The sequence below is a fragment of the Sorghum bicolor genome, chromosome 9 (genome assembly GCF_000003195.3).
Source record: "Sorghum bicolor cultivar BTx623 chromosome 9, Sorghum_bicolor_NCBIv3, whole genome shotgun sequence".
Classification (NCBI taxonomy): Eukaryota; Viridiplantae; Streptophyta; class Magnoliopsida; order Poales; family Poaceae; genus Sorghum; species Sorghum bicolor.
In genome coordinates, this window is record NC_012878.2 from 58,312,019 (window position 1) to 58,325,718 (window position 13,700).

Sequence of the window (13,700 nt, forward strand, 5' to 3'; positions counted from 1 at the left end):
TTTAGAAAGCAAAATGTATCCGGTAGTTATTCTTGCCAATGATGATTATAATCTACTTCTCCTTCATCGTTAAGCTATTCTTTTATTTTGTGATATTTCTAGTATATATTTATTGTTTTCTCCAACATTGTCACACAAAGCAACATTTGCTTTGAAGACACCATCACAAAAATTGACAACCTTAAGTGTCCTCATATTTATCACTCAGCGCCGATGAACAACAAGAAGAAGACACAGACATGTACCTTATGGCATATCCCCACTAGGTCTACCTTGCCCAATGCAAAGTGTTAAAAATGCGGGCATTATCGGAAATGAAGGTATGCTCAATGATGACACAATTTAAGCTGCCTAAGGGCAGTCCCAATGGAAGAAACTATATAGTTTCTATGACATAGGATGCCGCACCAGGAAACTGCTCCTTTCCAATCCATGATTTCTACAACTTCATTAACATAAATGATAACTTAAATGCAGTACCAAAAACAGATAGATCAACTGTGGCAACTATTTTTACAACTAACATATGTCGACAACATACAATTGCAAAGAACCATGAAAAATTGTCATCGATTTTCAATAGCTGCCAGCCAGCAAATCAACACGATGGCAAACACATATATAATGTTCCAGATAAATCATCGTACTGAATCAACCCGCAAACACACTTTCCAGAACTGTTGCATGCACTACAAATCACGTGAACTGAAGCCAAGCCGCAGGTCTCCAGATGTCAGGTCTCCTCTGTACTGAAGCCATCACATCACTGCAGAAAGCCATCACGTGAAAGGGAAAAGGGAGTGGAGCACACACAGGATAAACGAAGGTGCGGGTGCGGGAGAAGCCACGCGCTCGCAGGAGAAGCAGCCTGCCGCCGCAGGCGCACTCGATCCCATCAATGCCGATAGAAACCGATGATTTCTCCCCAGTGGTATTTTTAGCGTTTCCGTCGGCCTCGTTGCGAGTGTAGACCTGGTTTCTCAGGGTAGAAACGATTTCTTCAGGTTATACTCTCTCTCTTCATTAATTCTACTGCCACATCAGCAAAACAGTGAGTTGGCAATATAATTAATAGAGATAGAAACTGCTCATTAATTACCATTGGGACTGCCCTAAAGAAAAGTGCTACCATTGGACATGTTCAATCAAATTACTCTTCCGTTTTATGCTCTCTTTGGGTCGTGAATTTTTTTCCTGTTTTTTTGTATTTTTTCCTATGAAAATAAACTGATTCCTGTTGAATTATTGTACCGTTGCTATGAAATTCCTAAAGGTCGTGCCTTTTGTCTATTTGCTAGGCTTTTTGTTGTTGCGTTTTGTGAGGGCTGAGGACGGAAATGGACGAAGGTGTGGTACCCTGGTTGAAAATACTCCAATTGGGCTTCCGCCTCAAACCGAACTAGCAGTGCAGCAGAATGGCGAAAAAGAAAAAAAGCCTAGCAGATCGGAGCAGATGTGTGGACCAATGGCGGCCTCGTCCACATTATGGCCCATTTGGATACTGATGCTTCTGCCACAAGCCCACACAACTCAGGATTCTGCGACTTGCCTCTCAGATCAGATCGGTTTAGAGCGAAAGAATGGATCGAGTCGACCATCACCAAGAATTCGTCCTCAAAATAGCAAAACTACTCTACTGACAGAGATCTGTTTCTAAAAAAAAAACGACAGAGACCTCAGTGAAATTCAGGCCTCTAGCGCTGTATGCCTGTATTGCAAGCTTGCAACTGGTATCCAGTTTTTTTAAAAGAAAAAAAATCCACATGCTTCTCTTAAAATGAAACTCCGCGAAACATGACCATAATATATAAAGGCTACTATACTAGTTATTCTAGTTTTGTTTGTCACTTACTTCGCCTTATTTTTAGGGGCCAAGGTGGTCTTTTCGCTAAGGTCTTGTTTAGTTTTCACCAAAAATTTTCACCCATCATCGAATCTTTATACACATGCGTGGAGTATCAAATATAGACAAAAAATAAACTAATTACATAGTTTAGTTAGAAATCACGAGATGAATCTTTTAAGCCTAGTTAGTCCATGATTAGCCTAAAATACTACAGTAGCCTACATGTGCTAATGATGGATTAATTAGGCTTAATAAATTCGTGTTTCTAAATGAGTCATGTTAATTCGTGTTTCTAAATGAGTCATGTAAGACCTTGTTTAGTTCCCACCGAAATCCAAAAAGTTTTTAAAATTTCTCGTCACATCGAATCTTGCAGCACATGCATGAAGCACTAAATATAGACGAAAATTAAAACTAATTACACAGTTTGCCTGTAAATCGCGAGACGAATCTTTTGACCCTAGTTAGTCTATAATTAGACAATATTTGCTAAAAAAACGAAAGTGCTACAGTAACGAAATCTAAAAAAATTTCACATCTAAACAAGGACTGACATCCAAAAAAAATTTTGTACTCCAACTAAACAAAGCCTAAGGCCTTGTTTACTTCCACACAAAAACCCAAAAAATTTCAAGATTCTCCATCACATCGAATCTTTAAACGCATATATGGAGTATTAAATATAGACGAAAATAAAAATTAATTACACAGTTTGGTCGAAATTTACGAGACGAATCTTTTAAGCCTAGTTAGTCTATGGTTGGATAATAATTACCACAAGCAAACGAAAGTGCTACGGTGTCGCGAAATTTTAAGGTGTGTTCAAACACCGTGTTCCGTAGGTCGGCTCAGAGGAGAGCAGATGTGTGGACGAATGTGGCAGGCACATCACAATCACATCCCAAGTGGTGGTGTGGATGCCCGGTGCTCTGTCAAAGTCACAGCTCTCAAGCCCACACCTCCAAAACTTTCCTTCTCTACCCCCTCACTCAGATCGACTTCAGTTCTCTTTCTTTGAAATGAATCAAATGCTTACCTAATAAAGAACCGATGCACAATAACCATCACGAGAAAAAAAACAGTTCCACTGACAGACCCAAATGAAATTCAGACCTCTCGCTGTTTTATTTGCAATCAAACCATCTTCCTTTTGCATTCATTCATTGGGAAACAAACTGGAAAGCAATGGAATGGAACAGAGGACCTGCGTTTATTTGCAACAAGATATGGTGCGTTCGTCGTAGGGATCATTCAGATCACGCACAACACAGAGTACAGTACAGATCGCTGTCACTCATCCGTCTCAGGCTCTCAGCTCAGGCGACGACAGAACAGAAAGCAAGCTATCAGATCAGAACAAGTCCTTGAGAGTGGGTAGCTTGAACTCGCCGGAGGTGGAGAGCGGGATGGTGAAGTTGCCAACGATGGGGAGGTCGACGGTGAGCCCGACCTGGAGCTCGTAGTCGAGGTCCCAGTCCCTACCAACGTCGCGGACGATGGAGACGATGAAGTCGTAGGGCACCTTGGCGGGGATCTCCAGCGAGGTGGTGCCGCTGGCGGCGATCCACCCGGGGTCCGGCATGGTCCCCGACGCCACCTCCCTGCCGGCGCACCGGAGCGTGTAGGTCACCTCGCAGATGGGGAGGCGGTGGTCGTAGGGGTTGGACACGTTCACGCTGCTGTGCAGCGTGATGCACTCCCTGCTCAGACCTTTGAACGTCACCGCGTCCAGCGTCGCCTCCGGCTTCGGGATGTGCGCGATCTTGTCGGCGACGAACTCCTTCGCCTTGTCCATCAGACTCTGCTTCTCGTGCTTCCCCTCACCCGCCGCCGCGTGCTCGCTCGCCATGGCTGCGCCTCTTCTTGGATGATGATGCTGCTGCTGCTGCTGCTGATTGATGGATGGATGGATCTTGGGAGGGATGGGGAAAGTGTGGTGGCCGCGTATATATGAAAGCGGAAGGGGAGAGGAGGACACGGCGATCCCGCGGCGTGTGCGTGGGCACCACGTGCGTGGCCGCGTGGAATCGGAGCATCGTCCGAGTAGGACCGGAGGAAGCGGAAGAGAAGATTCGGCGCGGGAAGCCCACGCGGCGGGATGCCTCGGAACGGACGGTGCTGAATCGTGCGCCAGGCATCTCTATCTGCAGGAAGCGTTGCCGTGCCGATCGCATCTCCATGTCGGCGGTGCCTGCCACCGCGCCGACGACCCGGCATATCTCAAAAATTATACACATTTTACTCTTCAGCAAGTCAACTGATTTTAATTCTAATCAAATATACAAGACACTATGTTTCTTAAGTGTAGTCAAAACTAATTAAGTTTATCGTCTGTAAAAAAAAAAAACTAACCTCGGTCGTGAAATTGGTATATTTTGGTGAGTGTACTCTTTTTACTTTTGACGCGTTGCTCTCCTATGTGTTTGAGAGAGAGATAAAAAATTAGACTTATGGAGCAATGAGATGCAACTGAAAATGGCAATGTATATCCCGGGCCCATTTCGCGTCTGATGCGCCAGTATCCGCCGTGCCATGATAAAAACCCACTGGCGGCCCATATCACGAGCATGTCGTCATACAGCCACACCGGGCCATATACCAATGAAAGAAAAGCCCACGAAGGCCTGGTTCAGAATGGGCCCATGATACAAGTTGCACGTGTGGGCTTCGTGTAAACCCAAACGAATGGACTGCCCTCGAGCAATCATCGTCATCGTCATCGTCATCGTCGAGCAGAGAAGCCGTCGCCGCATCCAGGCAACCAAGCTCGCTGACCCAATTTAATCCCCACCGATGAAAACAGTGCTCGGAGCGCGACGTCCAACTCCCCAACCACCGAGCATGGATGACAGCTACCTGCCCGCCTTAACCCTCCCAGCCTCCCAACGCCGGCCGACGTCGACTCGATCTCGCTCAGCCTCTGCAACACCACAACCAATGCCGGCTGCTCCCGCCACGCGCACCACAACCACCCATGGCCGACGCCGCCAACCCGCCGACCAAGCCCACCAAAGCCGCCTCCGCCGCACCTTTCGTCGTCTTTGACGCCGCCGCCAGCGCCAAGGCCAGCAAACCCAAAGCCGCAGCCGCCGACGCCGTCGTCAGCGCCGATGCCCCGACGCACGGCCGTGGCTGCCGCTGGGCGCGGTGGGCGTGCTGCGGCGTGGCTGTCGCCGGCGCGCTGACGGCCGCGGCGGTGCTGGCGCTGTCGCTCACCGTGCTCAGGGTGCGGGACCCGACGCTGTCCATGGAGTCCGTGGCCGTCACGCGCTTCAGCGTGCGCTTCGACGCCGCGCACCCGGCGCGGCCGCTGCGGATCAACGTCACGCTGTCCGGCGACATCGTGATCCACAACCCCAACTACGAGTCGATGCGGTTCGGCGCCAGCGCCACGGAGATCTTCGTGGAAGGAGCAGCGGAGCCGGGCCCCGTTGGCGTCGGGCGCGCGCCGCCCGGAGAGGTCCCCGCGCGCGGCGCCAGCCGGGTGGGCGCCGAAGTCGACGTGCTCGTCGACAGGGTCGCGCCCGCCGTGGTGGCCCAGGTGCTGTTCGGCGGCGGCGAGGTGCGCCTCGACACCCGCACCGCCGTCGACGGCAGGGTCAGCCTGCTCGGCGGACTCTACGGCCGCCGCACCGTAAGGGTCGCCATGCGCTGCCGCGTCGCGCTCCGCGTCTCGGCCGCGGCCGTCGCCGTCGCCGGCAGCCCCGCGTGCGTCGCCGACTTCGGACGCTGACGTCGTCTACTCGTCGTTTGGCTTTGTGGTCTAGTCTGTGGGTGAGCCGGCCGGTGTAGTTTTTGCCCTTTCTCTTTACCGCCGGCGGTGACCGGCGGAGTTAGTTACGATGGCGGCTAAGATATAACCGCCGAGTACTCCCTCCCTGTCAGTAAATTCCGGCTTGCTTCGTTTACCATAATACTCCAAATCTACTGTGTTCGTCTTGTACAGTTGTTTATATTATTCTAATCTAACTTTTGTTGACAGCTTCTTTTGGCGGGGCCATACATACAAGTGAAGAGTTGTCTGTTAATCAATGTTCAATTTTTGTTTGTCTGATAAGTTATGGCAGAAAGTACTGCTGGCTAATTTATTTCGAGAGAAAAACACTGCTGAATGGCTGCCAAATTCGGTTGATAAGCCCAAACGAACGTACAAACACGTGCCACTAAAAAGTAAGATTTTTCACGCCTTGTTCATTTGACTGATAAGTACTGTTGATTGATTTATTGTGAGAGAAAAAAAACTGCTGAATGGTTGACAGATTCGGCTGATAAACTCAAACGAACAAGATATGGATAACTAAGCAAATATGTGGTGGAATGGTAATATTTTTATTGCTTCTTTCAGCAAACATGAAACTATCAATAACTATTTTTATTGTTATTATGTCAAATTCCTATGGCAGGGTTTCCCCACAAGACCAATATCGAACACTTGTTTGAAACTTGGTCAAAGCGGGGAGGACGAAAACAATGTTTTGTTGTTGGTAGGGTTTGTATGTGCGTGCTGCACTATTTGGCTCACAATAAATAACTACTCCCTCTATTCTAAATTATAAATCATTTTTAAGAATCTTACAAAATCAAAGCATCTTAAATTTAACCAAAATTATAGAAAAGATTACAAAGATTTATAACATCAAATAAGTATACTATGAAAATATAATTAATGAAGAATCCAATGGTACTTAGTTGTTATCATAAATGTTATAATAATTCTTAGATTGGTCTAAAGACGGATTTATCTATGATCTAAAAAAATTGTTGACAACGATATATGAAACCCTTGGTATTAAACAAATATGTGCGATGTATAAAACACCTTGGTATGAATATATGTCTTTGGTTACAGATATAACGAAAATAATTATTTTGACTAGAGATGATCTGGCCAAGAGAAGGAAGGTTGAAGATAGTAGCTGCTTATTTTTCTCTGAGGTTGAGAGCCACAGGACCTCTATCTTCTAGTCTAAAAACTTCTGTTGTCTCAACAGGCCCATCTACACCCAACACTTATTCTGTTGTCTCAACAGGCCCATTTGGCCCAAAAACTAGGAAAAAGCTGTTTGGTGGATTTGAATAACATGTGAAGGCACGTGTCTTATTTGGTGATTTGAGTGCACGTGCTAGCTATGTTGACCTCACATGTTATTTTTAGGGATCATTAGAAGCTGCCCCCTCACATGAGTACAAAAACACAGTTCAAGAAATGTAAAATGAGACAATAAGAAAATAAAAGGACCATAAGATTGTTCAATTAGAGGAAACATCTTCTTCTTTGCTCTATGCGTGAGCATCACAAAGTTCTTCCTAAATAGCAGTTTTCTCTCACATGTTGCACTCTGTAAACATTCAGGTGTACGTTGAGAATTTGCACATTTTTGCAACTTGAAACAACACCATTTCAAGCAGTTGTTTTAGTACTAGTCTTTTCTCACGTCGTGACTTTTTATTTTTTTGAGGAAAAAGTCGTGACGTTTTGGAACGATAGACAGGCAATTTCATTCAGGTGTACGTTGAGAATTGGCACATTTTTGCAACTTGAAACAACACCATTTCAAGCAGTTGTTTTAGTACTAGTCTTTTCTCTTGTAGTTTCAAATAAACCAGTTTCCAGAATTTAAAGAGTCCCGGGTGCTGCTCCCGACGAACTGAGTCATGTAACACAACAGCAGGTACAGTGCCATGCATTAGTTTGGGCCTAAAAAACCAGCTTGGCTGGCTGAAAAAAGACTGCTGCTGATGGTGATACTGATATATTGCAAGAGAAAAAAAAAACAATGTTTCATGGCTAAAAAGTGTGCCTTGTTGTTGTTATCGGCTCTCGCTGATGGTCATGCAAACGCTTCCACTAGTGAAGCCGACGCCTACAACGCCTGTTTCACATGGCTTGGCTGCCTCCGCATTGCGTTGTCTGACGAAACTGATACTTGGCTGCTGCAGCGCCGAGCAAGGTTCAGAGTCCCTGGCATAATAAGCAGCAGGCCCCCCGATCCCTTTGGCCTTTGCAGTTGCAGCAGACAAGCGTATCCACGTAATCTGATCCGGATGCCCAAATAATTGGGTGAAATGAAATCGATCCCGCGCGCCATCCCGGCATGGTTCATGTACATACGCACCAGAGTACGTACATGTACATACAGGACGTTACATGACGAAATGGTGGAGATCGTAGGAGTCAGATCGTTACATGTACATACACACGTGTTCGCTTGAGCTTATCAGCCGAATCTATCAGCCATTCAACAGTATATCTCACAACAAATCAACGAACAATACTTTTTGTCATATTTTATCAGCCAAACACACAAGCGTATGCGCGCAACAGTGCGTTCAAGTTGAGCAGTTGACCCTGACATTTGATTTTGGAACGTACGACTGGCAATCTTTCAGTATCTTGAACAAACCTGTCTCCAGAATCCAAAGAGTCCTGGGTGCTGCTTCCGACGAATGGAGCAATGTACGTAACGCAGCAGGATCAGTTTGGCCCTAAAAAGGAGTCGCCGGAAGCTAGCAGCAACGAACACACCATTGCGTTGCGTGCGTTTTCTGACGAAACTGAATAGAGACGGTACTTCGGAACAAGGGTTCAGAGTTCCTGGCCTTTGCAGAAGACAAACGTATCCACAGGACCTGATCCGGATGGCCAGATAATTGGCTGAAAATGGAACCGATCGTCCCAGCATGATTCATGCACGCACACGACAGTACATACGTGACGGAATGATGGAGATCGTAGGGGTCACTGCTGAGAATAGCGTAAAAAGAAAAAAAAAAGGTGCGAGAGTGCATGCAGCAGTGTGCAAGTGTGTAAGCTGAGCAGACGAGCAGTTGACCCTGACCACGTCCTCCTAATACCCAGCACACAAAGGTAGAACCACTGTAGCACGTTCCCAGATGAATGAAAAAGAAGCATGGGCAATGCAGTGCATGCTGCCTTTTGTCATGGATAAATAAAGGATGGACTCATGCAAAAAAAAAACCAACACCTCGGCTGACGGCTGCTTTTGGGAAAGCAAAAGCCTTGGAAAAAGAACGAGTTTTTTTGCCTAGGGCAAAGGCACACGAAACCGGAAGAAATATTACATACTGGTCATGCAATCCGATGGCTACGCTAATGCATGCATGCATGGATGCTGACTTTCGAATGAGGAGAGGCATGCATGGTCGATGACGATGCAGTGAAAATGGCATCCCATGATCCGGAGCGAGTAATTTACGTTGCATGTCACAGATTGTGAAATTTTTGCAATTTGGCCTTTTTTTGAAATATTTTTTGCAAAAAGACCTCTGGCGAAACAATTTTTAAAAATAGACCGTTTTTCGGCGTTATGTGACCGTACGCCGAGGATTCGCGTCTCGGCGTTGTGTCAGTTGACGCCTAGGTTATGCCACGTCATCACCAACCTTGGTCGTATAAAACCCGGGGATGGGACCTCAGCGTCATCTCAATTAACGCCGAGCCGCGGATGTCGGCGTTAGCTCTTGGCACGCCGAGGTCGGGGGCGCGGGGTGGACGGCCCATTTTGGCCTCGCGGCCCAAACAGCTCGGCGTGCGGCCATTTAGCGCCGAGCCACTGACCTCGGCGTTGAGTCGTCTGACGCCGAGGTCTGGGCCATACAGAGCCGCGTGCGGCCTTCTTCCTCCTCCCTCCATTCAGTCTTTCCTCTTCCCACCTCTCTCTCTCCTTACCCCGCCGCACCCTCAAACCCTAGCCATTAGGGAGTGGCTAGGGGCCCAAATCAGTCCCTTCAAGTTGGTCCCGAGGTAATACTCCTTCCCCTCTTCCATTCTATCCGTGTAGATTTTGCTGCATTGGTTGTTTTTGTTGGAAATCCTAGGATGAAGGTGGTGGTTGTTCATTTGGTCATTGTGTTAGGGTTTGTATGAGTTTGATTGAAATGTACATGCTTTGGTGTTGTGGAGAACGTTAATTAGTATGTTGTTATGTTCAAACCTTAATAGGTATTGCTTTTATCATTGTGTTAGGGTTTCTTAGTTATTGTTATTTGTTTTTAATGAAGTAGATATTTATATGATGATATATATATATATATGATAATATTTCGATGTGTGATGGTTGTAGATGGATAAATTAGTGAGGTTGCATCATGGAGGCCGTGTTGTTAGGACAAGAGATGATAGTGTCAAATTTGAGAAAATGAGTGAGCAATTGTTGATTTTTGGTGAATCGCCCACATTGGCCCAATTGTTAGAGGAAGTGAAATTAAAGTTAGGTTGGAATGATGTGGATTTTGTTCAGATTCAAGGCGTGATAGATGTTGGGTCGGCAAATGGTCCACGTATCAAGCGTTTGTTGCCAATATCAAGTGACTTAGAATGGACTCATTACAAGGCGGTTGTTTTGGCCTCTGAAGTCCGTTCTTTGGATTTAGTTGTTAGCAAGGAGTCATCTGTAAGAGTAGAATACCGACCGTCCCCCGCTCGCGTAGATGTCGGTCCTTCTTTGGAAGAAGAAATAATTGTCACACAACCATGGTATGGTGATAGCCAAGTGGTAGTATCACAGGAGCATGATGAATATGGTGGTGCTGAAGGGCTAGGTTTTCCCGAGCATGGTGTTGGATGGGCTGAGGACGATAGATATGCTGAAGGCAATACAATGGAGCATAGAGATGTCCAGGGCAACACTGACAATGAGGACAATGATGACTCATATGTAATAGGTGACTCAGAAAAGGGTTTACATGACGCTAGTGGTGATGATTCCATTGATGATGACCTTAGTGACGAGGATGATCTTAGTGGTGAAGAAGAATTTGGCGATGCTCGGGCCACCAATCGATTAGATATCGAAGTAGATGGAGATGATGAGATATTTGAGGATGTGGCGGATGTTGACTCCGATGACGATCGCCCCGTTCGTCGTCTCACTGAAAGGGAAATAGAGATTTTGAGGAGGGTCTTGCCTGATAGAGAGCCTTCAATTGGTGATTTCGAGGACCTTAGCCATGGTCATAGGGCTTTTGCTGATGGTGGGCTAAACGAGAGCAGCATCCCTGATGTTAGTGTTTGTCCCATCATACGCAAGGGTTTATTGTTTGCCACAATGGATGAGTTGAAATCATGGTTACAAGAGTACTCAATTCTCCACCACCGTCCATTTCGGGTGATCAATTCATATAAGGAGAAGAGGTACACCGTGGCTTGTGAGGAACAATTGTGTCAATGGAGAGTATGTGCTAGGAAAACAAGGGCAGGCAAATGGAAGATTACCTCAGTTAATCAACCACATACTTGTGCTAGTGCTGACGCAAAAGACACTCATTTGCAGCTCAACTCTAGGTTCATTGCAAGGCAATTGTGCCCTATTGTGAAGCATATGCCAACCATAACGGTGTCCGCGTTGGTTGAGACAATCTTCCAACTATACAACTACTACGTGAAGTATGGAAAAGCATGGAGAGCAAAGCAGCGTGCATTGGAAATAATATTTGGTAATTGGGAAGAAGCGTATGAGCGCCTACCGGTAATGTTGAACGCAATGAAAGCGGCAAATCCCAGGACGCACTTTGAGTACGTGCCTAAGGTCGGTGAATCAAGGAACGGCCGGGAGGTGTTTGGTAGGGCTTTCTGGGTTTTCGGTCAGAGCATTGAAGCATTCAAGCATTGTAGGCCCGTTGTATCAATTGATGGCACATTTTTTAGAGGGAAGTTCGAGGGCACAATGCTTATATGTATTGGGACAGATGTCGAAGACCAGCTTGTGCCGTTAGCCTTTGCCATTGTTCGGAAGGAGGACACCGATAGTTGGTGCTGGTTCCTTAGACTCGTTAGACAAGTTGTAATCGGCCCTGGACGTGATGTTTGTGTGATATCCGACAGACATGCTGGGATTCTGAATGCTGTAGAGGAGGTGATCCCTGGTTATGGGCAAATACATCATCGTTGGTGTACAAGACACCTTGCTCAGAATCTTATACGACGTGACCACACAAAAGACAACTTCAAGTTATTCGAGGAGGTTTGTAGGCAGCAAGAGGTTAAGCTATTCAATGAGAAGCTAGAAGCTCTTAAGTTAGCTACAAATGATGATGGTAGACAGTTTTTGAGTGACTTGATGCCTTCAAAGGAGAAATGGACCTTAGCATACGACACATGTGGTTCGAGATGGGGTTTCATGACAAGTAACATGGCAGAGATGTTTAATAGTCTTCTTAGAGGTTGTCGTGGGCTGCCTGTTACCGCTATTGCCTCATTCACTTTCTACAAGCTCAACTCTTGGTTCGTTGCGCGGAAGAAACATGCTAGATCCCTATGGTTGCAAGGGAAAACTTGGCCACTTCTAGCCACCGAGCAACTAGCTTTCTCTAAGAGAAAATCAAAGCGACAGAAGGGTTCATGTTTTGATCCAATAAGACATGGCTATGAGATTCTTGAGGGAGGAGGAACCAACATTGGTGGAGAGGATCGAGGCGCTCGAAAACATAAGGTCATAATCAATGAAAATAGATGCACCTGTGGGAAACCAAGAATATACCACAGGCCTTGCTCTCATATGATCACAGCTTGTCGTCTTAGGCGTGTCGACGCTGAGATTCCTCCCCGTATGGCCGTGGAGTTCTCATTGACAAATCTAAGAAGTACATGACACCCTCAATTTGAGCCATTTCTAGACGAGAGCCAATGGCCCACTTATGATGGACCCAAGTACGTGGCTGATTTAGGGTTACTATGGAAGAGTAGAGGCCCGAGGAGACGGAAGCGGTTTAAGATGGACATGGACCGAGCTACCAAAGGTCGGTCCACTAGTAGCAAGGTTGGCACTCATTTTGTAGAAGACACCCAAAAATCTCGTTGCTCTAAGTGCCACAAGCCGGGTCATAATAGAAGGAAATGTCCACAATTGATTTGTATTTTATTGATAACTGCCTATTGTCAAAGGATTTATACTCATAGTATTTGTGAGCAGGGTACCGAAATCCTGAGGACAGTCGCTGAACAAGGAAGGGCATTGATGATCCCTCAGGGTGCTCCAGATGAAGCTACCGAATTACGAGCAGCCCTACAGGTAATCCATCACAAGCTCTTCAAAATTGTTGGCCCCTATATATTTGTTAACCAATTATAATATGTTTTCCATGCAGCGTGCAATGCATCGCCTGCGCAAGGTAGCCGCCCGCCTTGGTTGTCGACATCCCACCGGCGTAGTGGAGCCACAACAGCTTGGTGGAGCAGGCGGCTGTGAAGGAGCTGGCCCGTCTAGCACGCATGGAGCTCGGACTTCTACACAAGTTGAAGAGGAACAAGGACAAGGCGAGGGGTACGGGGGTGATGATCAAGAAGAGATTGGCATGTCACAGCTGGCTGATGCTCCCCCAGGAACGCAGGGTGCCTCTACCTCTAGACGTCCACAAAGGGCGACCCGAGCTATCGAGAGGTACACTCCCGGTTCCCATGCGCTGCCAAGGGATAGGCGTGGTGGTCGGCGTCCACGTTAGGGTAAAAACCGAAACCTTTCATCCTATATGTTCCTAAGTTGTCCCATATTTGTGTGTTCCTAAGGTGCCCCCTATATCTTATTCACAGGTCACAATATGGATGAGCGCCTTCTTTTGTCTTCAACGACTTTGTGGATGGCAATACAATGTTAAAAGAACTATGTGCAAACTCTATGTGTCAACGCCATTTAACAATGTCAAATGAACTATGTGGAAACTCATGTATGGACTATGTGTGAACGACTATGCTATGTATGAGCTACTTTAATATGTACTCAAGTATGGACTATGAAAGAACTAATGCTATAGCTGATGTATGGACTCTGTTTGGATTATTATGTATTTACGTATGTGCCTATTTGATTGTCGATTTGTATTATTTTTCCGAGAATGT

General features: G+C 46.4%; 2 protein-coding genes across 2 annotated transcripts; one reads left to right on the plus strand and one right to left on the minus strand.

Annotated features, from left to right (window-relative positions):
* LOC8064749 (late embryogenesis abundant protein Lea14-A) lies at window positions 2,948-3,894 on the minus strand. Its single transcript, XM_002441543.2, has one exon. It carries the CDS (start codon window positions 3,693-3,695, stop codon window positions 3,198-3,200), a length of 498 nt encoding a protein of 165 aa, XP_002441588.1. The 5' UTR covers window positions 3,696-3,894; the 3' UTR covers window positions 2,948-3,197.
* LOC8084041 lies at window positions 4,368-5,848 on the plus strand. The gene has a single exon (XM_002440291.2). The coding sequence runs from the start codon at window positions 4,821-4,823 to the stop codon at window positions 5,577-5,579; it is 759 nt and encodes a 252-aa protein (XP_002440336.2). The 5' UTR covers window positions 4,368-4,820; the 3' UTR covers window positions 5,580-5,848.

Bases quoted from the DNA above. Each gene is read 5' to 3' on its own strand.
- LOC8064749 (XM_002441543.2), bottom strand. From the start codon at position 3,695: ATGGCGAGCGAGCACGCGGCGGCGGGTGAGGGGAAGCACGAGAAGCAG.
- LOC8084041 (XM_002440291.2), top strand. From the start codon at position 4,821: ATGGCCGACGCCGCCAACCCGCCGACCAAGCCCACCAAAGCCGCCTCC.